Source organism: Bubalus kerabau, chromosome 16 (genome assembly GCF_029407905.1).
Source record: "Bubalus kerabau isolate K-KA32 ecotype Philippines breed swamp buffalo chromosome 16, PCC_UOA_SB_1v2, whole genome shotgun sequence".
In the NCBI taxonomy this organism is placed as follows: Eukaryota; Metazoa; Chordata; class Mammalia; order Artiodactyla; family Bovidae; genus Bubalus; species Bubalus kerabau.
Window position 1 is genome coordinate 74,148,814 of NC_073639.1, and position 27,599 is coordinate 74,176,412.

General features: G+C 45.5%; 2 protein-coding genes across 5 annotated transcripts in view; one reads left to right on the forward strand and one right to left on the reverse strand.

The window, feature by feature from the left end:
* EIF4ENIF1 (eukaryotic translation initiation factor 4E nuclear import factor 1) overlaps positions 1-16,187 on the reverse strand; it is a 38,923-nt gene extending 22,736 nt beyond the window's left edge. For 2 of the 4 annotated variants that reach the window (XM_055549574.1, XM_055549572.1), the window contains exons 1-4: positions 16,170-16,187; positions 14,966-15,085; positions 2,432-2,505; positions 307-434 (exon numbers count right to left, since the gene is read on the reverse strand). In XM_055549574.1, coding sequence (XP_055405549.1) covers positions 307-434; positions 2,432-2,505; positions 14,966-15,058 — 295 coding nt within the window. In that variant the 5' untranslated portion in view covers positions 15,059-15,085; positions 16,170-16,187. Of the gene's footprint in view, positions 1-306; positions 435-2,431; positions 2,506-14,965; positions 15,086-15,988; positions 16,069-16,169 lie in introns of those variants that run through there. The other 2 variants (XM_055549575.1, XM_055549573.1) reach the window with 2 other exon arrangements.
* Positions 16,188-22,534: 6,347 nt separating this feature from the next.
* Positions 22,535-27,599, forward strand: part of SFI1 (SFI1 centrin binding protein) — an 88,227-nt gene continuing 83,162 nt past the window's right edge. The window contains exons 1-2 of the mRNA XM_055549592.1: positions 22,535-22,790; positions 24,476-24,605. Of these exons, the coding sequence (XP_055405567.1) occupies positions 24,508-24,605 (98 nt within the window). The 5' untranslated portion in view covers positions 22,535-22,790; positions 24,476-24,507. The remainder of the gene's footprint in view (positions 22,791-24,475; positions 24,606-27,599) is intronic.

A 27,599-nucleotide genomic window follows, 5' to 3' on the forward strand; every position in this document is an offset into this window, starting at 1 on the left:
TTTCTTAGGCTTTGACACCAAGAGCACGATCTACTTTAATAAATGATAAACTGAGTTTGATCAAAATCGAGAACTTCTGCTCTTTTAAGGTTACTGTTCAGAGAAGACAAAAGCAAATCTACTCACCATGGCCACACAGGAGGGCTATGATTTTACTTGCCAGGTAATCATAAATGAACTGTTAAGTCAGTTTTCTGAGAATGGTACTTTCTCCCAACGCCTAAAACTCTCACAGCTACGAATGAAGCCAGAAGCGAAGGGCACTGCCTCTGAAATCGCAGCTCCCACCTCTTGGAGACTGCTTACCTACTATCCTGCGCACCAGGGAAGGCCGGTCCGTGTCCAGCTCTTTCTTCAGGCTTTCCACCGGTGAGCTCCGCCCTGAAGCTGGGTAGAGGGAGGCGTGCCACTTCTCAGGGTCCCAGACACCATCACTGCAAGTCAAAGGGCACCATGGTTCAGCTCCTGTGCCACAAACTACGCAGGCAGTCTACCTTCTACTACTGCAGGTGACAGGTTAGGGAAACCCCTTTGCACTATAAAATTTCATGGTGGCCATCAGAATGGTTCCCTCTTTCAAAATAAAAACAACTAAAAAATTCTGCAGTACTTTGCTATTGTTCATGTAACAGCAACAGACTTGAAAAGCAGTGGTCTGAGAGTAAGTGTATCTACCCCTGTCCTATACAAACAAATGCTCCGTAAATATTGATTACTCAGTTTATTGAAGATTAGTACAGGGAGGAAAAAGCCCCTTAATCCTCTCACTAGAAGCAGATCCTGGAATGCTTGGTGTATATTCTTCCAGAATTTCTATGGACAGTCTTGGGTTTTCCCTCGAAGGTGCGTCGTCTAGGTCTGACATTGTTACTCCCATGCTAATGATGGGGTGGCAGGTGGTGCCGTGTGCCGAGCAGAAGCTCTGGAGCCTAATGATCTGGTATGAAACTCAGCTCTGCCACCACTGACTGGGACCTCTGGACCCCTTACTGAGCTATGTCCTTTAGCCTTGTGCAAAAAGGACTTCCGCGCCCCCGGGTCAGACCAGGCTGTGCTGCACACTAGCACCACACCCTGCACTTGCCCTCCACAACCTGTGATGGTGGGCACGACAGGCTCTCAGGAGCATCTGTGCCTGGCGCAGGCCCACAGGCCAGGATGATGGCACGGTGTCTGACAGCACCTGACACACACGCTCGCCACACGGCAGGCAGCAGTGCAACGGCTCTTGAGTGAGTCAGTGACCTTCTGGGCCTCAAACTCCTTTAACAAAGGAGGTATTACCTCTCAAGGATCACCTGGAGTGTAAGAACCCAATAAATCTTAATTCTCTGAGAGAAAAGAAATAGCAGAATGAGAAGCCCTTCCTCTGTCTCTCCTTTTCATCATTATCAATATTATTAGGCACAATGTCTCCACTTCAGGATTAAAGTGAGTACGTGTGCCCGTGGTAACTTTATTTTATGCCAAGGAATAGCTGTAACAAGAAAATTCAACTTGAGGCATAAAAAACCCATTACAGCTTTAATGAAGGAAAAAAACACCAAAAACCAAAACTCAAGCTCATCTGAGACTCAGCAAAAAATACTAACCAGTTGGAAAAGCCATTATTCAAGGATCACCCTTACCAGGGGGTAAGTGGCGTGGAGTTCAGATTCAGCACCCCTATGAACCGTCCATATACAAAATTTAAAAAAAAGCATGTCCTATTTTACCAAACAATTAAACACTTTATATTCTTTAAAAAATGTGGGCCAATATGAAGTATTTACCTTGATATTTAAGTGACTGTAGAGTCTTAAGATAACCATAAGAAATGCAATGTAGGGTTATTGTAAGAGACTTTCAGACCATTGTAGCTATGGCCTTCTCAAACCAAAGCTTTCTACTTCTTTGCAGGGAGCCCAAGATGCAAAAGGGCTAATCTGATTGGCCTAATGGTTCTCCTGTTTGGTGGGGAGGGGGCTGATAAAAGGCTCAGAGTTCTGCTGATCATCCTACCCAAGGCCCTTGAAGAAGGACCCTCAAAAGCATGTGCAAAACATTGCTGGTAGAGAGAAAAGACCCTGGCTGGGACTCCTGTGCTCAAGTCAACCCTGCTTTGTGACCGTGTGCCTTGGACCAAGGCATATTCTAGTTTTAGTTTCAACACCAGTTAGTTGAAAGGGAACTGGTTCAGTTGTCCCTGGAGTTCCCTGCAGCTTCTATCTCTGAATTTTAGCTAATCAATCATGAAGCTGATGAAGAAGACAGTGCAGTGAGGTGCCACTTTTGTTCAGGCTTACTTGCAATGTATTCGTGTGGAAACCCAATGTCATTACCCCTGAAATCTCCCCACTTGTTAATTCTAGCTAAACAATACAACTCTTAATTTACCAAGTTTGGTATAACTTAGTAAATTATACCAGAAGAAGCTGACCCCCATAAATACCTGTCATATTTCTCAGAGAGGCACGAAGGCCTCTGTTTGGAATGAGGGCGTTCTTTAATATCCAAGAGCTCCTCCTAGAAAGAGAAATCATATGGTGATTTTGAACAATATTTCTTGGGTCACATACTTTCAACTTACTTTTGTTATCAGTAACTCAGTGTCTACGTTAAGCAGTTCACACAGTTCTTATTTATTTACACCCTGGCTTACTCCTGAAAGGACAAAGTCGGCTCAAGCTCCTCAATAGCCACTCAAGCGTAATTGGCAAATGATGTAAGTGATCAGTTTATTGCTAAAACACACTCTCTCATAAACTTCCATCCAATAATATACTCCACACACTGAACGCTGATAAGGCATGGTAGCTTCAGGCTTATATAAAACGTTCAGCTAACCTGACTAGTCTTAAATGCATCAGAATCCAACTTACAAGGGGACAGATTTTCTTTTTATTGAATAGTGAAATTGCAAGGGGAAAAAAGCATCCTAAACACCCATATACCATTTATCTGGTGTACATGTCCTTAACATTCACAATGCCTCTCCTTAACTATTTTGGTGCTCAAACTGAGAGCCTCTTCAAACTGGCTCCTGTATCCTTTTGACACACCCCATCATTTTAAATTTTTATTTATTTAAGCCGTGATGCCTGCCATGCAGGATCTTAATTCCCCAACCAGGGATCGATCTGCAACCCCTGCAGTAGAAGCAGAGAGTCTTAACAACTGGACCACCACACAAGTCCCCCATTATTTTTTAAAAAGCACATTTTTACTTTCTGCATTACATGTACCCATCCTGTCCTAGAGTCAGCCATTTCTCTGAGAAATCCAAGTTCCTTTAAGTGAGAATGGTGTAAGAATTCGAGGTTTGGTAACTCAGTATCCTCACTTGCTTCCAGGTATGTTATATACCTGGAAAATGAGAAGAGAGAAGCTAAAGGCAAAGGAGAAGAGGAAAGATATACCCATCTGAATGCAGACTTCCAAAGAATAGCAAGGAGAGATAAGAAAACCTTCCTCAGTGGTCAATGCAAAGAAATAGAGAAAAACAATAGAATGGGAAAGACTAGAGATCTCTTCAAGAAAATTAGAGATACCAAGGGAACATTTCATGCAAAGATGGGCTCAATAAAGGACAGAAATGGTATGGACCTAACAGAAACAGAAGATATTAAGAAAAGGTGGCATGAATACACAGAAGAACTATACAAAAAAGATCTTCATGACCAAGATAACCACGATGGTGTGATCCCTCAGCAGAGCCAGACATCCTGGAGTCCAAAGTCAAGTGGGCCTTAGGAAGCATCACTATGAACAAAGCTAGGAGGTGATGGAATTCCAGAGTTATGGAATTCCTATGGAATAACTGAGTTATTTCAAGTCCTAAAGGATGATGCTGTTGAAGTGCTGCACTCAAATATGCCAGCAAATTTGGAAAATTCAGCAGTGGCCACGGGACTGGAAAAGATCAGTTTTCATTCTAATCCCAAAGAAAGGCAATGTCAAAGAATGTTCAAACTACTGCACAATTGCACTCATCTCATACTCTAACCAAGTAATGCTCAAAATTCTCCAAGCCAGGCTTCAATAGTACGTGAACCAAGAACTTCCAGATGTTCAAGCTGCATTTAGAAAAGGCAGAGGAATGAGAGATCAAATTGCCAACATCTGCTGGATCATAGAAAAAGCAAGGGAGTTCCAGAAAAACATCTACTTCTGCTTCACTGACCACGCCAAAGCCTTTGACTGTGTGGATCACAACAAAATTTGGAAAATTCTTAAAGAGATGGGAATATGAGACCACATTACTTGCCTCCTGAGAAATCTGTATGCAGGTCAAGAAGCAACAGTTAGAACTGGACAGGAACAACAGATTGGTTCCAAATTGGAAAAGAAGTACATCAAGGCTGTATACTGTCACCCTGCTTATTTAACTTATATGCAGGGTACATCATGTGAAATGCCAGGCTGGATGAAGCACAAGCTGGAATCAAGATTGCTGGAAGAAATATCAATAACCTGAGATATGCAGATGACACCACTCTTATGGCAGAAAGTGAAGAGGAACTGAAGAGCTTCTTGATGAAGGTGAAAAAGGGGAGTGAAAAAGCTTGCTTAAAATTCAACATTCAATAAAGTAAAATTATGGCATGTGGTCCCATCACTTCATGGCAAATAGATGAGGAAACAATGGAAACAGTGACAGACTTTATTTTCTTGGGCTTCAAAATCACTGCAGATGGTGATTGCAGTCATGAAATTAAAAGACGCTTGCTCCTTGGAAGAAAAGCTATGACCAACCTAGACAGCATATTAAAAAGCAGAGACATCAGTTTGCCAACAAAGGTCCATCCAGTCAAAGTTATGGTTTTTGCAGTAGTCATGTATGGATGTGAGAGATGGACCATAAATAAAGCTGAGTGCCAAAGAACTGATGCACTGTGGTGTTGAAGACTCTTGAGAGTCCCTTGGATGGCAAGAAGATCCAACCAGTCCATCCTAAAGGAAATCAGTCCTGAATATTCAGTGGAAGGACTGATGCGGAAGCTGAAGCTCCAGTACTTTGGCCATCTGATGCGAAGAACTGGCTCATTTGAAAAGACCCTGATGCTGGGAAAGATTGAAAGCTGGAGGAGAAGGGGACGACAAAGGATGAGATGGTTGGATGGCATCACCGACTTTATTGACATGAGTTTGAGTGAGCTCCGGGAGTTGATGATGGACAGGGAAGCCTGGTGTGCTACAGTCCACGAGGTTGCAAAGAGTCGGACATGACTGAGCAACTGAACTGATGTTATACACACACACGCACCTGCTCATATAGATGCATATACACAAAACCATTGCCGCCTTTTTATATAAACATTTTCAAGTAAACTAAAAATAGCAATTCCCAAACCTTCAGTACCAGTAAAATGCGACAACTGCTTGCAAAAAAGCACATACCACTGTGCCAGGGCCTCTCCAACACCCTTGTCACAGGCCTCACAACAGAACACTTGCTGCTTGTCTGATCAGCGCTTGCCCTGTCTTGGGGAGAACATGAAGGGGCAGAGTTACTCTCTTAGCCTTTAGGCACCACTGCATAGAAGCATGCCGTGAAATCACTCAGTGTCGTCACCACCTGAGGCACCTAGGTGTTTTCTCCATGATAGCAAAATGCCTGAGAATAAGACGACATTTTACTTTTAATACCATGATATCATTCGGGCATTTACACTTATGATTCACTTATGAATTGTGTCTTATTAATTGGGTAGAAATACCTAGAAAAATTGGGAATGTTGAGATAAACAGAATCCCAAATATAAGAAAATGTCTAGAGGCTACTAAAAATTCTGAAAAAAACCGTCCAAGCACTGACATACCACCTGCAAACTGGCAGGAGCAATGGAGTCCAGTGGAGTCTGCGTGGTGAACGACGCCAGAAAGGCAGGAGTGACAGAGCTTGGCGGTGAGGGAGGGGCAGGGTGGATGACCAACAGTAGTTATGATGACAGAAGATATAACAACACTGAATCCTAAGAACAGGAGGGCTTAAAACATTTTCCAGGAAGGACCTTGCAATATAGGAAATACTTATACATACACCGCAGGAAAAAAACACTGCAATTTTCTGCTATTTGAAGCAGCCCAAAGATGAGTACACACCCCTCACTTCACCATTCACAAATCCAATATTAAACTAAGAACCCCAGGATACTATTAAACCAAGGGCAATGTACTTCATCCTTAAATAGGTATATTCTCAATTCACAAAGTTTCTAAACAGTGTGGCTCTGAAATGTTTTAACTCCAAACAACAGGGAGCCCAAGTGATAGGTGTTCTCTATTATTACTATCGCTGTTTGCTGAAATGAGATACCATTTCATGTCTACCAGGACGACTGTTTAAAAGAAAAAAGAAAAGAAAACAGTATTGACAAGGATGTAGAGAAACTGGAAACTTCTATCATTGCTGATGGGAATGGAAAATTGTGCAGCTATTGTGGAAAATGGTGGCAGTTCCTCAAAAAGCTAAACACATGACCTAGCAATTCCTCCACTAGTTACATACCAAAGAGAACTGAAAAATTATAAACCTATACAACCCAATAGTGAGCAATAATACAGAATAAGTTCTGATACAATATGAGCCTTGAAAACACTATGTTAAGTGAAAGAAGTCAGACACAAGAGGCCACATACTGTGGGATTCTCTCTACGTGCAACATTCAAACTGGGCATATCCATAGAGTGGGAAAGTAGGTTGATGGTTGCCAGGTGCTGGGGGAAGGGAACTTTGTGGGGTGACTGCTAGTGGGTAGAGTTTGTGTTTGTGGAGACAAAAACAATCTCAAATTAGATAGTAGTGATGGCTGTACACCTTTTTGAATTTACTAAAAACCACTAAATGGTACTTTTTTTTTTTTTAATGTTTATTGGACACACCACATGTGGGATCTTAGTTCCCCAAACAGGGATCGAACCCATGCTCCCTCCATCGGGAGCTCAGTCTTAACCACTGGACCACCAGGAAAGTCCCTAAATGGTACATTTTAAAAGGGGTAATTTTATGTATGTGAATTCGGTCTCAAGAACAAAAAAATTTTTTTTTTTTTTTAAGAACAAAAAAATTTTAAGCAAACTAAGAGGTTCAGTTACCAAAGGTTAATGTTTTACTCTCTGTTTTTACAGATTTATCACTCTAATTACAGATTAATAAACACAAACGACTCTCAGATACAGAAAAGAGGCTCAGATTGGTAAAAATGTTTTATGTTTCTCTCCCGTATTAGTCCAGTTTTCTCTGTTGACTATATGCTTGGCATGTACTAGGTGTGAACGCTCAAGGGACTGTACAAACTTGACAGGCATGTAAGAGCACGAACAGGAGTTACATGCACGAAGTTACGGGCACGAAGGTTGGTGCACGTGGGCACCAACCATGCCAGCAGCACCATCCGTGCCAGGGTATGCCTCTGACCAAATGCAATGGCCAAAACACAGTCCACCTGTCTACAGAGCATGAAGAGTCTTTTACTTTATTAATAGGCCAAGAACTGGGAAAACAAAACAATTCTTGGATTGTAATAATTGCTGGAAATAACATCTTTAAACATCTAGGTCAAACTATACACTGTTCTTGCGAGTAGGCCTTCTAAAACCAGTTTCACAGCAGCAAGGAAACCGCATATAAACAAATTTGTACAATTTCTGCAATAAGTGTTCATCTCCAATGGCGATCCAAAGACCTCCACTGGACCCTAAGAGGTTAAGAAGTAGAACTTTAAACCAATCACGTTTCTCAAAATGTGGCCCAAGGTCTACCCCAACATTTGGGGAAAAATGAGATCCTCCTCATGGGGTTTAGAGAGTTAAACCTGTTAACCTTCAGCAATGTCTCAGGTTGCTTAAGATGGTTTTCCATCCTGAGAGGATCCCCCACGTAAGTGGGGAGGAGAGAAGCCATTAGCTAAGTCAACACAAAGTCTGCTCTTTCATAACTGTCCACAGAACACTTCCTGTGTGCCGAGCTTAGTGGCTAGCACAGGCAGATGACTGTTGTCCCTGGCCCCACTGCTCTCCAATCTCTCAAGAGACGTCTTCTTGAACTCGCCATTTCAGGAGTTCTTAACAGCAATTATTCCTGGAAAGGAATCTCTTTGGGATACTTTCAAAGAAAACCTTCAAGTTTGGCGAAAAGCAGACTACTTCAGAGTGCTCATTTTGAACTAAGTATGTTCCTTTGCTATGAGTACTTCAGGAGGGGATGGGAGATTACCCTTTTGTAGAGTTCTGATAACCTACAGAAACTTGCATCGTGGACAGATTTACTGAAACAACCATCTGGTCAAGAGAAGAGTTATTATCTGAGACCTTGCTTTTTTGCATAAGTGATTAAAACCTGACTGGGCAAGAATACGCTGCTAATTCCCTAAGAGTCCCACGCCCACAGAAGTGTAAACGTATTTTTTTAGGTTTAGCAGCCTTCCTTAAAGAAAACGTGTCAGGTTTTCCCAAACAATCTATTTGGGAACTACTAACATGGACACCCGCTTTCAGTGATCAGAATTAAAGTAGAAATCAAATGATAGAAGCCCAAAGCAATAGTTAAAGCCTTACACAGTTTCTGCAGAAATCCTATGCATTCTGTTGACCATCTGACATAGAATTTCACACAAGTCACTTAGAGAGGTGTTCTTTACTTCTGTGAGCTGAGTTTAATTCCTAGGAGTAAGATGGCCAGGTTTTTTTTTGGGGGGGGGGGGGGCGGGGGCTGTGCATCAGGGATCCTAGTTTCCCAACCAGGGCTCAAATCCGTGCCCTTGGTTTTGGGATGAGGGGTTTCAACCTCTGGACTGCTAGGGAAGTCCCCAAAGCCCGATTTTTTTATGATTACTGTTTACATTTCTATTTCACTGTTAGTTGTCCAAGCACCCTGGAAATGACCCAGTACCTCACCTGTGTGCCTGCTCTTCCTGAAGAGGGCAGATGTCTCTGGAACAGCATTTGGGCTGGGTCCCCCTTTGACCTCCTCTCCTGGTCCCCACCCTCCACACGCCCATTAACTTTGGGCTTGGCCCATGAGGCTCTCAGATGGTTGCTGACTGACCTGATATCTCAATCTAGGAGTCACATGACTTTTCTGAAAGGCTTAGAAAGCTTTTAAAAATAGCAATGGGGTACTGGCATCCAGAGATGACAGCCAGGCAATGGTAAATGACCGACAGGGTGCGTGGGATGCACTTCCCCATCCCCCAATCATGAAGTTTGCTGAAGGGGCACCATTCAGAGCAGTTATTACAAGCAGGTCAGGGTTCAAACTAGATCCTGTAGCATCCTGCAGGATGCAGCACTTGGATTCAACCCAAGCCTCTAATGGTGGCTGATTTGATGCACACACTTTCTTCTATTGAAAGAATTCATGTGAAGATAAGAAAATGGAAATAGGGAAAAAAATAGGAGAGCCTGCTTTTTCTGTTGATCTGGCCAATACAATAAAAATAAAACTTGGCTTTTAAACATGTTTATATAACTGATAAAAGCAATGTAAAACATGAAGTAAGCTGGTAAATAAGTACAGAAAGAAACTTACAAAAATCATTTTCAGGGTAGAAGCACTATATCTGCAATACTGCTTTATGGTTTCATATTAAAATGGAGATGGTTACTGTGACGTACAGAAAGCAAGCATGTGGATCTGAAGTTGGAATCTGAAGAAGCTACCGTTCAGTGCTTCCCCCTACCCTTATTATATCAGAAGCTGTTTCTAACACTTATTATGTGTCAGGCACTTTTCTAAGAACTTGACATGCATTTTCTCATTTATTCTCCACAAAATCCTATGGGGTAGACACTGTTCTATCTGCATTTCACAGAGGACAAGGATGAGAGTCAGAGAGCTGAGAATATGGCTGAAGGCAACACAGGTTAAGTGAGTGGCAGAGTGGGGATACCAAACCAGGCAGCGGGTTTTGGTGGCTCCCTGTTCTCTCCACTGATTCTCCCGGAGGATGAAGGAAGACACCCAAGCCCTCCCAGCAGCTCTGTCATCAGTGCTGGGTTTGTCTCCGTCCACTGAGACCACGAGGAGCCCTGAACAAACTGCCAGCTCCCTGCACAGGCTTCCCCTGGGCCAGCTCCTCTCAGAGAACCTTTCCTGAATCAAAGGCCCTGCCCATAGATGTCTATGTCCCAAGTTCCCATTGTGAAATGACTGGCTCCTTATCTAGCCAGAAGTTCCCACCACGAGCAAGGAGAGGATACCCAAGGGGGCAGGGGACTGTGAATCCTGACTTTTTCCAGATGATTCAGAATTGGAACAGGTAGGAAAGAGCACTACAAGACAGTGTCTGCGGTGGTATCAGTCAGCCCCCTCTAAGAACTTCCAGTTAGGTTTTCTGGACAGCAGAAACTTTAACATGGTATTGTGATTTTTTTGTACCATAAATCTGCCTTCCCCAATATAAACAAGCACCCCTATTTTTATGCTAGCTTAAAAGTTTGTAGCTTAGCGCCTCACTGAAATGCCACCTATTAACTCAATTTATGAGGCACCCATGAAGTTGTCGAACGAGATCTCAGTATAGTAAAGACTTGACTATCTGACTACTGATTTCAACCTAGACTTTAAATCAAACGGTATTCTCAAAGGCTTGACTTCAAGTCTCGCAACTGATTCTAAGATGGCCAGAATGATTACTCAAAGCAGTCCACTTCAGTTGCTTGTCTGTTTTCTTAATGATTTTCCCTGGCAGTCAGCACTTTCACTGCTGGGGCCCAGGTTCAATCCCTGGTTGGGAAACTAATATCCTGCAAGCCATGCAGCATGGCAAAACAAACATGCATATGCACACAGAAACAAACAGAACAAAACGCAAAACAAAGACATCAACGTGGCTGTAGCACCGTAACCAACTGCCCCTCAGCCACAGATCAGCATGGTTCCCTTTAAAGATCCTTACCCTGACAAAAGGGTGCCAGTTTATAACTAGTCAAGGCAATGAAGAGCACACAGGTAACTCAGATAATCCAACACTTATTTTTCAGGTGGTAGATTTAACATGCAGGCTTAACATTGGTCAGTATCAAGCTGAATATTCTAAGTGTCCTCTGCTTTTATTCCCTGTCCAACTGGCAGGTGACAGCATTCATTAAGGAGCCTGTGGCAAGCTACAGGAGCAAAAGAGGAATAGTACAAAGCGTGTAATACTCCGATCTAAGAGAATCAGTTTATTCACCTGAAGAAAAAAAAAAACCAAGGATCTGAACAGTGAGATAGTCCCAAGCATTTCTATTCTGTGTTTCAGGCAAAAGATGCTACCACTAACTGAAGAGCAGGTACTACATCTCAAGAACTGGTAAAAGAGGGCCTCTGAAGGAGGTAAGCAGCAGCTCAACGAGTCCCCATCTTTTTCCACTTGTAAGCCTCACTACCTCCTGTTTTCTAAACGAATGGTTCTCAAGCCTGAATCTGAGTCAGAATTCTCTGAATTGCTTGTTATTCAGCCAGACATGGCTGGCCCTACCTCTAGAGTTTGATTCAATGCCTATGAGATGGGGCCCGAGATTTTGTATTTCTAACAGTTTACCAGATGATACTAAACCATGGCTTCCCTGGTGGCTCAGATGGCAGAGAATCTGCCTATAATGCAGGAGACCTAGGTTCAACCCTTGGGTTGGGAAGATTCCCTGGAGAAGGAAATGGCTACCCACTCCATTATTCTTGCCTGGAGAATTCCATAGAGGAGCCTGACAGGCTAAAGTCCATGGGGTGGTAAAGAGTCAGACATGACTGAGCAGCTAACACTTTTGGTTTTCACTAAACGTTACTTCAAGCAACACACTTTGAGAACCATTGTCTAAAGCACTTTTAATCCATGACTTTTGATATGGGATCCCACTCTGTAACTTCCCAAAATCCTTAAACGTAATGCACTCACTAAAAAAAAAAAAAAAAAAGGCACCATTTAAATACTACCAAATCATAGCTTTTGATCTTAGGAAAATGCCAATCTAGCAAAATGGACCTCAGTAGGTTTACACATTAAGGGCTCAAAACCCTCAAAATAGCAAGTGATATAATAAGTCTACTTATAACCACCCAAATTAATAATCACTGAGGCTTAGGAGGAGGCCTGAAAATTCCCAGTGTGACTCTTACATGAGTTCCTGAGACATTCATGGAGGCACAGCAGACACTAACTGAACCCTGAGGAGTAACTATGCACCTGAGTCCCCTGACAACATCAACACATTTCAAGTTCCCCACGGAAGACGAGAGCCTTGTTACTCAAAGCATGGTCAGTGGGCCAGCAGAATGGGCCCCACCTGAAAGTTGGTTAAAAAGTCTCATTAAAAGAGTTGGTTAAAGAGAGGCAGAAACATCACTAAATGCTTTATTTATTCCAACAATTTGGTCCCAATAAGTAGATAGGGAGGAGGATGGCCAGGAGTAGAATCAACAGACCATTTACTATAGTGCTAAGAACACGGAACTGTTTTAAACTTCCTTCAAAAGAAAAAAGGCTTAGTTTGCCTCAAATCCCACATGAAATTACCAGAGTGTTGAGAAACATGTATATGGAAGCACTAACCTAACACCCCGACAATACCCAGTCGCGACCCTAAAACTGTGTGTGTGTGTGTGCTCAGTCCTGCCCGCCTCTCTGCAGCCCCATGGACCGCAAAGCCTGCCAGGCTCCTCTGCGCATGGAATTTTCCAGGTAAGAATACTGGACTGGGGTGCCATTTCCTACTCCAGGGATCAAACACGTGTCTCTTGTGTCTTCTGCAATGGCAGGCAGATGCTTTACCACCAGCGCCACCTGGAAGCCCCTGTAATTGTCATTAACTAAAAACCCTTAAATGAGCCACAAAGTACAACTATTTCTAACTAACCTGTGTAGAGACCGTTGAATCTAAATGGTCATGAACCGAAAAAATTTCTTTAAGGCACATTTATTTAACTGAGGCAGAAGTCTGAGGCTAGACTGCCAAATACAGGCAATACTGAGTTTCTTAATCTTTACTGTAGACACTGTAGGCATTCATAAGTTCTACACTAACAGAGATTAATAATATCTTCCTAAAAAACGACTTATTCATAAAGATGGATATGCATTAAAAAATGAAATATACACCTTACCCTCTAATCAGGGTGTGAAAGTAATTCAACAGCCTCTATGCCTGGATTCTACAACATAATGTACCAGTCAGAACTTTTACTCAAAAAGAACTGGGAGACATGAATTCACATGAGTTTATAAAAGCATTTTCCTTTCTTTTAATAAGCCTTTCTCCATTCAGATTTCACTTGTCAACATTTTAGGTAACAAGTTTAAGTTGTGAAATACTACTCAAGCACTCTCAGGTTTGAGACAAACTATATTTGGGAAAACCAAATCTGAATGAAGAAGTCACGTGCTTTCTATCGCTGCATATTCCTTTATGCCAAAACAGACTGGGTTAAGATAGAAACTGACCAAACACCTTTAACAAGTGAAAACACTCTTGTCCTCAAGTTTTTTTTTTTTTAATGCTAAAAATGAATGTTACTCCAATAACATTGGGTATTTTATCAAGTAGTTAAAGTGCCCAGTGTTATTGGAGTAATATTCATTTTTAGAGATAGCTAGTTAAAAGTAGCAGCATCACTGCACACACAAGCTGGTTAAAAGCAGCAGAATCAGTGCACACAGAAGGCCCAAGTTTAAAACACGAACCAGCCAGCATCCTGGGAAGCCTGGGACAACAACCACATTAGAGTCCTCGATTGGGCTCATACAAGGGAAGTAACAGATATAAGGCCCAACTGGGGCATAACCCTTCCCACCAACAGTCCCAAGCACATTTCAGGGAACTAGGAAAGAATTCAATGCTCTTGTCAACTGCTTCAGAAATGGTCAGTAGCCCACAAGACAGTGAAGCAATAGCTTCAATAAACACATGACCTTGAGGTGATTCCTCCGCCAACAACCTCAGGAAAAGCAGGTATCTAAAGCAGTTGAAATCACCTCAAGTCTTCAGCTAAGGGAAATATGATTAAAGTCTTACTGTCTTGAGTCCATATCCATTTTATAACAGCACGTAAAAAGAATTTAAAAATCTGGTTACCCTAGGCAAGCACACCAAAGAGTACTCCTGTGAGTTCACCTCTCAATGAAACATCAACAGAGGACACTGATGTCTGTGAGGCATCGCAGAGCTGCAATCCGTACTCTATGGCCTGTAAGTCAGTAGTAACGCACCAGTCGCACAGCTGTTACACAAAGTGTGCGCCAACACATTTGTTGCTGTTGTTTAGTTGCTAAGTCCTGTCCAACTCTTCGAGAGCCCATGGATGGTAGCCGGCCAGGCTCCTCTGTCCATGGGATTATCCAGGCAAGATTACTGGAGTGGGTTGCCATTTCCTTCTCCAGGGGATCTTTCCGACTCAGGGATCGAAACCTGGTCTCCTGTGTTGGCAGGCAGATTCTGTACCACTGAGTCACCAGGGAAGTGTCAACATATTCCGATCCACAAATTCACACAGGGAGGATCTGAGCCTTCAGTGGAAGCCTGCTGCTGCTGCTAAGTCACTTCAGTCATGTCCGACTCTGTGCGACCCCATAGACGGCAGCCCACTAGGCTCCCCGGTCCCTGGGATTCTCCAGGCAAGAACACTGGAGTGGGTTGCCATTTCCTTCTCCAATGCATGAAAGTGAAAAGTGAAAGTGAAGCCACTCAGTCGTGTCAGACCCTCAGCGACCCCATGGACTGCAGCCTTCCAAGCTCCTCCATCCATGGGATTTTCCAGGCAAGAGTACTGGAGTGGGGTGCCATTGCCATTCTCCTCAGTGGAAGCCTACTTAGGGGCAAATTTTAAAGTCTGGGTGTTTGTACTTTCAGAAAAAAAGTTCAAATTAATGTTTTACTAAATCTAGTTAATATTTAGTCCACATAGTCAGAATGAGACTACCTCTTTAAACAATACTAATGAAGTTTCTGCACAATGTTACTAATCTCCTCACCTATAAAGAAACACTATTTCATTAGTAACAAAGCCTACTTTTGTATAGCGATGGGGGGATCTGGAAGCGGGTTGCTTCTTCAGGTCGAGAAAAGCATCTCCATTTTCTGTTTCACCCACACTTCTATCCATGGCTCCTTGGTTGACAGTTTTTTGCACCTGGAAGAAATCAGCACAAAACTGTCACTGAGAACAATAAATTTTAAAGAGTCCTCACTGTTTAAGAAACTGAAATGATCTCGGACTCCCTTTAAAAAACCCTTTCTCTAAACCAGAACCCACTGGAAACAAAACCACTGGTACCTGGATATCTCTTATAGTAAAGAGCTCTAAGCATCAACAGGGTAAGGAAAGCAGAAGTGGAACGTGCCCAGATCAGGGGACAGCCTCTAAGCAGCTTTAATATAAAAAGAAACCAAGCCTGGTCGCTGCCACTCGTGAGGGCCGTCCGGCGGTAGTGGGGAAGTTTCCCGAAGTGGGGGCAGGTAGGAGACGGGCTGGGATCGGGGAAGTGGAGCAGTGGTAAAGTGCCTGTCACTTGCCAATGGACGGCGCCAGCTGCCCCTTGTTACCGGAGGCAGGGGACTGGGGACCGGGCCACAGCTCCCCTCGCCCGGCCCGCCGCACCTGTGGACATGTCAGGGGCGCCCGTGCCAAGGAAGGGGCGAGCGCCGGCTTCAGATACAAAACTCGGCTTCCCGGGGCCGCGACCCCAACCCCCGGCCTCTCGCGCAGGCCCTGGCCCAGCAGCCGCCTTCGGAGGAAGGGCGGGGACAGTACTCACTGAGGGGAGGCGGGCCAGAGGGAGCGGGAGGGCCGAATCCCCCAGCCCCGGTGCTCCGAGCTGGAGCCGGCGCAGGCCCGCCGCCGTCCGCCCCGGCCCGGCGGCTCGGGCCCGGCCAGCCGCCCCGCGGGCCTCCGGTCCCTGCCCGCCCCCCGCGCGCGCCTCGGCGCTCGCGCTCACGCACGCGACCCCGGGGCTCAGCGCGCCCGCGCCCCTTCTCTCCCCGCGGGCCCAGGCGCGCGGAGCCCCGGACCCCGCCGCTGCCGCCCGGCCCTTACTGGTTGCCTCGGCCGCCGCTCCCCTCCCCGCCGCCCGCGCCGGCCCGAGAGCTGCTCCGCGCGGCCTTCGCTCTCGCCCCCCCACCCGCCCGGGCTGTCTCCCTTCAGCCGCCGTAACCGCGGCCCAGCCCTCCGCCCCTCCTCCCCGGCCCCCTCCCCCTTAATAACTCCCTCCACGCACCCGGGCCCCAGCACCGCCTTCGCCGCCGCGCGCCCGGATGTGAGGTGTCCGCGGCGGTGCCGGCCGGAAAAGGGAAACACGGCGGCGCGCTCCCTGGGCGCCAGCCCCTGCGTGCGCCCGGCGGCGGGGAGGCGGAGGCCGGGAGGCGATGGCGGCGGCGGGTGGAGACCGGGCCGGGGGCCGGGAGAGCCCTCCCGGATGCGCGCAGGCAGTCGTCGCGGGCAGCCCCAGGGAGGACGCCGCGTTCCCACGCGCGCTTCGGGGCGGGGCGGCCGGGGAGGACGGGACGGGCGGAGCTTGGAGCCCACCGTCACCGCCCGGCGGCCGTCCGAGGAAGGCAACTGGGGCCGGGAACTGGATCGGGGGGCCGCAACCTGGGAACGCGGCGGCTGCTGCGTTTGCACCATCCGTTCTCGGCGGAGAACCCTGGGGCTTCGGCAGCTGGATTCTGTGTTAGGCGAACCTGGGGGCTTGGAGCCTTCCGGAGTGTGTTCGAACCTCGACTTTTTTTTTTTTTTAACTGGTGGTGTGATGTTGGGCAAAGCTCTGACTGAGTTCCGCTCTTCTTACTGTAAATGATGTATGTGTATGAGGAATAAGAGAGATTACGCGTTGCTGTGTTAAAACTGCCACGGTTGCTTCTGAATGAGCTACGGGCGACTGACACATTCATTGAAATGTTCTTTCCCGCCCCGTAACCTTAATCTTTCCTTAGTCTGCACGGGAAGGGGAAGTGCAAGTGCTTTTGGCTGAAAATGAGATTGCAGATGTCAAGGGCTTAGTACGTAGTGCTGGAACCGGCAGACAGGGCCACAGAGAGGCAAAAATATCACTATGATTCCCCTCATCTGTGAGCAATGAGAGTAACTGCCGTGCTGGGAGGAAAGGTTTAACGGAGATCGCGTGTGAGCCTGGTCTGCAGGAATTTCACGAGCCCGTTTCTGCCTCGTGGGACCGTGAAATGATACGTGACTGTGGAGGGAAACGTAATTTTTCTCGTGGAAGGATAGCGAAATCTACTTATCTTTCAATGAGCCTGCTTTCTTTAAGCTTCAGTTGCGAAATCAGCCCATTGGGCAGTGAGTGAGCTCTTGAGTTCCCGTCCTGAATCTTAGCAGAGAAAACAATTATGAAAACTTTTTATTTTTGTCTGTTATATTGGGTAAAATGTGTTTTTTTACAGTCTTCTATCCGCAAGCCACTATGGAGAAGTGGAGCAGGCCTTTTTTTTGAAGCTCTTAAATCCTGACCCTGACAGTGCGAAACCATAGTTACTTTACCTTTGGAACCTGTTTACTCATCTATCAAAAAGAAATAGCAGTACCTACTTTTCAGGCTTGTAGTGGGAATTAGAGATAACATTAAAAACACTCTTCTGGTTATCTTTTGCTGTTTAACAAACAATCCCAGAATTCAGTGGCTTATACCAACATTTACTTTACACCAAATCTGCAATTTGGGGTGGTTCTAGCTGGGACAGCTGGTCTCTGCTCCCTTCGGCTTCAGCTGTAAGGTTGGGCACTGCTACTGCTGCTGCTAAGTCGCTTCAGTCGTATCCGACTCTCTGCGACCCCATAGACGGGAGCCCACCAGGCTCCCCGTCCCTGGGATTCTCCAGGCAAGAACACTGGAGTGGGTTGCCATTTCCTTCTCCAATGCATGCAAGTGAAAAGTGAAAGTGAAGTCGCTCAGTCGTATCAGACTCCTAGCGACCCCATGGACTGCAGCCTACCAGGCCCCTCCATCCATGAGATTTTCCAGGCAAGAGTACTGGAGTGGGTTGCCATTGCCTTCTCCGAGGTTGGGCACTAGGAACATCAAATGGTTCACTAACGTGGTTGACGGTTGGTGGTGGCTGTCAGCTGGAACCAATGAAGCTATTGGCTGTAACACTTAACACCTGGTCTCTTGCGTGGCATGAGCTCCCTCACACTGGTGACTAGATTCCCAGAGCAAGTGTCCAGGTAGGAGAGAGCCAGACAGTTGTAAACTGTCTACCCTAGCTTCCAAGTCACTCATTGTATGTTCTGCCACATGCCAGTCTTTTTTTTTTTTTTTTTTTTTTAAGATTTTTTGATGTGGACCGTTTTTAAAGGCTTCATTGACTTTGTTACAGTATTGCTTCCCTTATATATATATGTGTTTTTTTTTTTTTTTGTTTTTGTTTTTGTTTTTTAGCCAAGAGGCATGTGAGATCTTAGCTCCACAACCAGGGATTGAACCACTAACCTCTGCACTGGAAGGCAAAGTAGTAACCACTGGACAACCAGAGACATCCCCACATCCCACATTCTAGTCTTTAGATAGGAGTCACTAAGCCAGGCCTGTATTTAAGGAAGAGGACTTAGACTACACCTTTATATAGGAAGAGTGTCACAGAATTTGCAGGCATATTACAAGTCATATATGAAATGTGCTCCAGGCATGGTAGCTATTATGCTAGAGGCCTGGTCCTCTGATCTATCCTAGCGAGAATGTACTCTTCCTCTGGGCTCTTCTTTAATGTATTGTAGAATCTTGTTCAATTTACTTTTTACTTCTCAGAGCCTTAATTTATCCTTATTAAAGGAGACAATTATTACCTAGGAATAAAGGCAATCATTTACTAAAGGAGAGCCATCTGTGAGCTCCTTTCACCTATCATGTAAAGCTGCTGCTGCTGCTGCTAAGTCGCTTTAGTCAGACTCTGTGAGACCCCATAGACGGCAGCCCACCAGGCTCCGCCATCCCTGGGATTCTCCAGGCAAGAACCCTGGAGGGGGTTGCCATTTCCTTCTCCAATGTGTGAAAGTGAAAAGTGAAAGTGAAGTCGCTCAGTTGTGTCCGACTAGTACCGACCCCATGGACTGCAGCCTACCAAGCTCGCCCTCCGTCCATGAGATTTTCTAGGCAAGAATACTGGAGTGGCTTGCCATTGCCTTCTCATGTAAAGCTGCTGCTGCTAAGTCGCTTCAGTCATGTCTGACTCTGTGCGACCCCATAGACCGAAGTCCACTAGGCTCCCCCGTCCCTGGGATTCTCCAGGCAAGAACACTGGAGTGGGTTGCCATTTCCTTCTCCAATGCATGAAAGTGAAAAGTCAAAGTGAAGTCGCTCAGACGTGTCTGACTCCTAGCGACCCCATGGACTGCAGCCTACCAGGCCCCTCCATCCATGGGATTTTCCAGGCAAGAGTACTGGAGTGGGGTGCCATTGCCTTCTCCGCATGTAAAGCTAGATGCTTGCAAATCTTTGTTTCATTGTAGCTTTTGAATGTTATTCTCTTTGGCAGAAATGATAATTTGTAATTCCAAATGCCTCCTTTGCAACTAAAATGAATTTTCAAGTATCAGTATGGGAAATCCCTTTGAGAGAGTAAGAAAGAGATAAGTGATTTATTCTACTTATAGATTATTTGTAAAATCTTGGTTTAGGTTCAAATTCTTGTTTTATAGTCCGTTGGGGAAATGAGCAGTTCAAGAACAGCACAGAAGCAAATGGAAATTAGAAACCTAGAAATTTTGAGAGCAGCCTCAACTCATAAAGTTGGGATTACATCTCCACTGCTCTCCACCTTTCTAAATGGGCTTTTTCCTAATCAGCTTTTGTCTCCAAGGGTACTCCCTAGTTCCAAGAAAATAGGATTTGAACAGTTTCACAGCTGTGGCATCATGTACTCAAGGATTCAGTCCAGTTGCTCAGTCATGTCCGACTCTTTGCAACCCATGGGCACCCCACTCCAGTACTCTTGCCTGGAAAATCCCATGGACGGAGGAGCCTGGTAGGCTGCAGTCCATGGGGTCGCTAGGAGTCGGACACGACTGAGCGACTTCACTTTCACTTTTCACTTCATGCATTGGAGAAGGAAATGGCAACCCACTCCAGTGTTCTTGCCTGGAGAATCCCAGGGACGGGGGAGCCTGGTGGGCTCCCGTCTATGGGGTCGCACAGAGTCGGACATGACTGAAGTGACTTAGCAGCAGCAGCAGCAGGACTGTAGCATGCCATGCCTCCCTGTCAATCACCAACTCCTGAAGCCTACTCAAACTCATGTCCATTGAGTCGGTGATGCCATCCAACCATCTCATCCTCTGTCGTCCCCTTCTCCTCTCACCTTCAATCTTTTCCAGCATCAGGGTCTCTTCAAATGAGTCAGCTCTCTGCATCAGGTGGCCAAAGTATTGGAGTTTCAGCTTCAACATCAGTCCTTCCAATGAACATTCAGGACTGATTTCCTTTAGGATGGACTGGTTGGATCTCCTTGCAGGCCAAGGGACTCTCAAGAGTCTTCTCCAACACCACAGTTCAAAAGCATCAATTCTTCGGCGCTCAGCTTTCTTCACAGTCCAACTCTCACATCCATACATGACCACTGGAAAAACCATAGCCTTGACTAGACGGACCTTTGTTGGCAAAGTAATGTCTCTGCTTTTGAATATGCTGTCTAGGTTGGTCATAGCTTTTCTTCCAAGGAGTAAGCGTCTTTTTATTTCATGGCTGCAGTTACCATTTGCAGTGATTTTGTAGTACTCGGGGACTACAAAGGCATTATTAAGGGACTTCTGTAAGACCATACAGCAAGTTATTTGCAGAGCCTAAACCCTTCCTGGAGAAGGCAGTGGCACCCCACTCCAGTATTCTTGCCTGGAAAATCCCATGGACAGAGGAGCCTGGTAGGCTGCAGTCCATGGGGTCACTAGGAGTCGGACACGACTGAGCGACTTCACTTTCACTTTTCACTTTCATGCATTAGAGAAGGAAATGGCAACCCACTCCTGTGTTCTTGCCTGGAGAATCCCAGGGACGGGGGAGGCTGGTGGGCTGCCATCCACTGGGTCGCACAGAGTTCGACACGACTGAAGTGACTTAGCAGCAGCAGCAGCAACAAACCCTTCCTGGCACCTTACATCTTTGACTTTATATATGCAAAGTACTTAAAAGAGTCTGACACCACCAAGTGCTGTTGCACTATCTCTTGTTATTCTGATTAATCCTTCCCAAGAGGACTAATTATTTTATTATAATTCAAATAGAAATGGCTTTAATTCCTTCATAAACCAGTCAAAACCAACGGTGGTAAATGCACATGAAAAAATATTAATAAATCATTTAAAAAGCATACTTACTGATTTATCTTCCTGGATGGTTGTAATTTGCATAAACATCATTTACATAAATATTAATACTTATAAAAGTACAGTAAGTAAATACTAGTTACCATGTTAATTAAGATTTTTGAACGTCACTAAATTATTTTAAAAAATACTTGGCTACATCAGATAAAAAGATTGTCCCGTGTCCCCCTAAAGTGGACCTTCTCCTTTTAAACACTTTTAATTACAAAAACTGACATAAGTAGAAACTAGAGCAAAAATGCAAATTACCTGTGATTCTAATCCCAAAGCACTCAACTTATTTTTCCTCATGTTTTTAACGTAAAATGTCTCGAGCATTTATATTCATAATGCTAGCCTTTGTTTTCCGCTCTCCACCAGGAATCTCAGGTGCTTTAAATGTTTTACAAAACACAGAAGGAAAGGATTCAAAAATGCCCTACCTTAATGACCTATAATGAAAAAGAATCTGAAAATATATACCTGAATCATTTCTCTGTACACCTGACACTATTAACACTGTAAATAAACTATTCTTCAATTAAAAAATAATGCCCTACCTAACGTCTCCCATCCCCATGTTAAAAAGATAATGAGTAGGCCGAAATTTTAAAATTAACGGCTGTTTATGCGATACTAATAATTAATGCTTGTTAGTTACGTTTTAAAAGTAATGGTTAAGAGACGATATCAACCTGGGATAATCTCAATTCCCCGGCTGGGCAACCATGTGCCCTCACCCACGCAGTCCTCGCTGACAATCTCCCCACTGCACGCACGCGCGCTTCGGTACCGGCTCACTGTTCCCCGGGAACCGTGGAACAGTGCCGCCCATCACGCGCGAGGCCGGAGGTGGCTGAAGGACGACCTCGGTCCCCTCCCGCCGGCCTCCACGCAGGAGCCTCGCTCGTCTCTAGTGCCTGCCCCGCGAAGTGTAACTCGGGAATCCACTCAAAACAGGTTCAAACCAACATCGATATCGTAAAACAAGTGAAACAGCTTCCACCGCTCCTGTCCAAAAGCGGTAGAAAGCTGAGCTCTGAGAGAAGAAGCGAGCAAGCCACAGAAGCACCGAGGCCTTCGTGGGGCCGCCCAAGGCAGGTGCGTCTCTCCACGAAACTCATGGCTAACTCGCGTTTCGGATACAGAGAGGCGGCGTTGGCTGGTGGGGGTGGGCGCGTCCTCTGCCGCACTGAGGCTGCGCGAACTCCGGGTCCCGGGCGGGGCGTCCCTCACGCACGCAGTGTTGTCGTGGAGACGGGGGGCGGGGCCGGCGCGAGACTTGCGTCCTGAGGCGCGGGAAGCGAGGGGGTGGCGGGCACGGGCCGCGACGGCCCGAGAGTTTGGGGCCGTGTCTCCCGAGACTTCTCTGAGGCGGGAGGGCTCGGCCTCTGCGGCCGGAGCCCAGAGGCGAGCGCACGTCCCTCCGAGCCCGGTCGGTGACTACTCTGTGGGCGCGTCCGCTTCCTCCTCCTCTGGAAGTGCAGGTGATGCTGCCTCCCCGCAGGGCTGAAGTGGGAGAGGGTAGGTGAGTGGAAAGGGCGCGCAGGACGGCGCCCGGCGTCGTCGCTTCTCGCCCCGCGTCCTCCCCGCGCGTCAGGTGAACCCGGGCGGGTGCGTGTGCCGCGTCGGTGCCGGATTCATTGGCGCGCGCTAATTCGAATTCCCTGCTGTGTGGCCGAGCGAGCAGGGAGGGTTTGCAGAACTTAGGGGCCACACCAGAGCCCCGAGGGCCAATTGGGCGAACACCCGCAAGTGGGAGATTAGTGCTTGCTTTTTTTTTTTTAGTTAAAATTAATTTACTTGTTTATTTTTGTTTGCACTGAGTCTTCGTTGCAGCGCTCGAGCTTTCTATGGTTGCCTGGTGGCATGCGGTATCTTAGTTCCCTGGCCAGGGATGGAACCCAGGCCCTCTGCATTGGGACGCCGATTCTTAACCACTGGACCACCAGGGAAGCCTCGTGGTGCTGTTTTTATTTGATGGGAGGCAGTTCAGGTTTATTGTTAACCTCTGGATTATAGTAAATATTTGTTGAGCGAATGGTGTTAGGTCCCTGTGTACCAGCCCCAGCTGTACCACTTAGTGATGATGTGGGCCCTTCATCTATAAAATGAAGATGGTTACCATCTGTTGAGGTGGTTGTGTTAAAGCAACTAGTTAATGAAAAGTGCTCAGTATTGATACTGTGCCTGGCACAGAGTACCCGCTCCATGAATGCTATTTTGACTCTAATCTAGACTTTCTAGGTGGCATGGTACCCACCTAAGTGCCATAGAAGCACAAGGCTTGGAGGTGTCATGGAAGGCTTCCTGGAAGAAGTAGTTGAAATTTATTCTGCAACTTGACATATAAATTTAGGTATTTCCTTGCTTTTCTTTAGCAAGATCGCTCATTTCTCAGTTATTGTTAGAAGCTGCAGAATACTGTAGAAACTTCTTTAAGTTACTCTTGGATTTGCATTTTTCAAATTAACATGTGTATTAAAAAATTAGTATTGGGACTTTCCTGGCAGTCCAGTGGTTAAGATTCTGAGTTTCCAATTTCCGGGGTGCAGGTTCCATCCTCCCTGGCCCAGGAACTAAGATCCCATATGCCGCCTGGCAGGGCCAAAAGAAAATTAATATTGAAAGCTTATATTAGAAAATAGTCTCCAGGCTGCAGTTCCAGTTTCCATTCTTGTGTTCATCCTCATGTTACTTGTAAATTGGAAGTAAATGACCTTATAGGTGATATTTTTTGATTTGTTAAATTTACACCTTGTGTCAACCATTATTCATGGGAAGTAAGTACTTAGCTCAGTTTTTCTTTCCTCATCCCATTAACGTGGTTATGTGGTAATTTGTTGTTAATAGTGTTTACGTTAAATAACAAATATTCACTGTTGAACCAAATGTATGTGCCTGCGCACGCCCTCAGTTGCTCAGTTGTATCTGACTCTTTGCAACTCCGTAGACTGGAGCTTGACAGGCTCCTCTGTCCGTGGAATTTTCCAGGCCAGAATACTGGAGTGAGTTGCCATTTCCTTCTCCAGGGGATCTTCCCAACCTAGGGATGCGACCCAAGTCTCCTGCGTTGGCAGGCGGGTTCTTTACCACTGGGCCATCTGGGAAGGCGCATGCTGAACCAAGTAGACTGCTGCAGCTCTTCCTCTCTTGTATATCCCATCATTTTTTCTGAGAATTAATGCTTGTCTTATTTTCTAATTTTCCTAGTATTCCATGCACAGATCACTAATTTTTGATTCATGAAGAATCTGCTTACTGAAAAGTGTGCATCAAGCCACTGGTTGAATTTTCAGCAAAAAAAGATTAAGCAGAGAATGGAGAGGAAGGTTGACTCCAGGTGAGTGATGAGACTTGACAAAAAAGATAACTGAAATTATGGCTTATTTAAAAGCTTGTAAATATTTTTTGTGTGAAAATAATAAATTCTTAAAATGTAGTTTTTTCCTAAAATCAGGAGTAGTGAGTAACAGTTTTTTGTTGATATTTTGGGTTTCTCATCTAGGCTATAGAGTATAATGCACATTTTGTACTTTATGTTACAGTCAGAATCCATTTTGGGTGTGTGGAGATATCCATCATTAAAATTCTTACTTTGAGCAGAAATAAGGATGATATTCCTGAGAAGTTATATTGAGGCTAGCTTTCTCCTTCTCCTCCTTTGGATCGTGGCTGCTTTCAGCCTGCACTAAGGTTCTTTTGATTGAAAATAAGAGACTTCAGTTCTAGCTAGCCAAGGAAAAAGGGAATTTACAAGAAAGAGACTACAATTTACTAACAAACCTCGGATTCACAGTGGTGACTTGCACCTGGCCCTTCATGAGGGATTGGTTCAGGGCTGGGCATGTGACTGCATGGGGCCAATCAGAGGTTTTCCTCTAAAGCTGGGACAGGCTTTGAAGAGTGAGACCCACCTGGTGCTGAGGTTATAGTGGCAGCTGCTGCAGTCTGCACGCTGCAAAGGCTGGGACCCTGAACGCAGGTCAGCACACTGAGAGAAGCAGGAAGAGTTGGCAATTTGAGCTGCCAGTTCTAGTCTTAAGGCTCATGCTCAGACTTCGGAAGTATGTGAGCTAGGGACTTACCTCTTTGTGCTGGCTATCTTCAGTATAACCCAGGGCTTTCCACTGAATTTGACCAGTGAGGTCCTGGTAGAAGATAGTGAGGAGAGAGAGAGGAAAGTGAGGCCAGACTGTTTATCCCCTTGGCTCCCTCCCTGCAAGATGCCTTTTGGCTTCAGTCTTTCCTAGCATCATAGTCTTTACCAATGAGTTGGCTCTTTGCATGAGGTGGCCAAACTATTGGAGCTTCAGCATCAGTTCTTCCAATGACTATTCAGGGTTGATTTCCTTTAAGATTGATTGGTTTGATTTCCTTGCAGTGCAAGGGATTCTTAAGAGTCTTTTCCAGCACCACAATTCAAAAGCATCAATTCGTTGGCACTCAGCCTTCTTTATGGTCCAGTACTCACATCCGTACGTGACTGCTGGAAAAACCATAGCTTTGACTATACGGACCTTGGTTGGCAAAGTGATGTCTCTGCTTTTTAATATGCTGTCTGGGCTCGTCATAGCTTTCCTTCCAAGGAGCAAGCAACCTTGCATCCTAACTAACATACAGAAGGTTTTTGTTTATTTATTTGGCTATGCTGGGTCTTAGTTGCAGTATGTAGGATCCAAGTCCCTTACCAGGGATTGAACTCGGGCCCCCTGCATTGGTAGCACGGAGTCTTAGCCACTGAACCACCAGGGAAATCCCCATACAGAAGTTTCTTTCTTTCTTTCTTTTTTTTTTTAAATAGAATCTACTAGGTCTTGGGCAAGGTGGAAGCCAGCATAGCTGGAGAGACCTATTCAGTAGTGTTTGGTCCCTTCCTCCTGAGTAGTGCCATCTTTGTACTTCAGCCCCCATGTCCTGTACAGACTGTGTCTCAGCTCAAAATTCAGTTCTAGGAGAATGAATCTGGTTGGTCCAATGTAAGTCAAATTTCTCTCCCTGCTCTAATCAAGTTTTTCTTAGAGTAGGGTCATGGAGCTCCCAGCACAGCTGCTGAGGTCCTACCCCTGCTGATCCCACAGCTTTTGAGGATCCATCCTCAAAAGCTGAATCCATGCCCTGACAGTGTTTAGCAGTGATCGGTAGAGAGCTTGTCAGGCCTGCCTGCCTTTAGCTTCTGAAACAAATTAACCATGGCCTTAAATTGAAACTCTGTTTCCTCAAATACTCTGCAGCTTTAGGATGGGAAGCATTGATAGGAGAATGGATTCCCTAGGTATTCTGCCGTAAAGCAGTCTGAGATCCACCGTGTGAGTCCTGCAGGACTCCTTGACGTTCCTTTACTCTCCTTGAATGTCTACACTGCTCATACCTAGTATTCACACCAGCTCTTTCCAGTTCCCAACTCCCGACTAGTTTCTACTCATATTTCCAAACTCAGGTCCAGTATCATCTCGAGGAAGCCTCTTCCCACCCTGTTCCCCCTCCCCCCCAGTGTGGATTAGGCACCCAGTGTGGATGTTCCCATAACACACTAAGTTTACCTTTTTCGTGGCATTTAATGATTGGTATTCTCATTGTCCTCTTGATACACCATTAACTCTTGAGAAACTCTTAAGTGTCCAGTAAACTCTCTCTGAGTGAATAAAAAGTGTATGTGTATGTATGTGAATATACATGTATAGCATACACAGATATACATCTCTTTAGTATCTGAAGCCTTTGTGGATCTGTTGTTTCTGTTACCTTACGCGGAGTCGAGCTTCTTTGCATGCTGGACCCGGTACACACTACAGGACTGTCTCTAGGTTTATGAAGGTGCCTTCCTTCCTAAAGGGTTTGCATTTCCCTTTGTTATTCTCTTTGGTGCATTACTATTCCACAGTCGCCTTAAACCAGTTGTAAGGCTTATGATTCCCTGACCCTCTTAGAACCCAGAGTGTAAATTCTCATAAGGCTGTAGAACTTCTGATTCACCCACACCCTCAATTTAGAGAATGGTCCCTGAGTCTTTTGGAGATGGGCTTGTGCTTTCTAAACTGATGTACCTGTCAGCATGCCAATTACTTCCATTCATTTCAGTGCATGAAGTACCAGTTTATTTGTTTACAATGAGAAATAACTAGGGAAACCAGCAGTGTATGCCTACCTGCAGCCGGAAGCCATATTATATTCTGAAGTTTTCTTAGGAAGTTTGAAATCACAGTGTGGGAACATAGTTGATACATCACCTCCAGGATGAGTGCAGAGTATTCAATTCTGACTGTGTCACCCCTCCCTACTTAGAACTTTCCTGTGACTCTTGTTGCCTTTGGGCTCCAGTCCATGCTCATTTGCT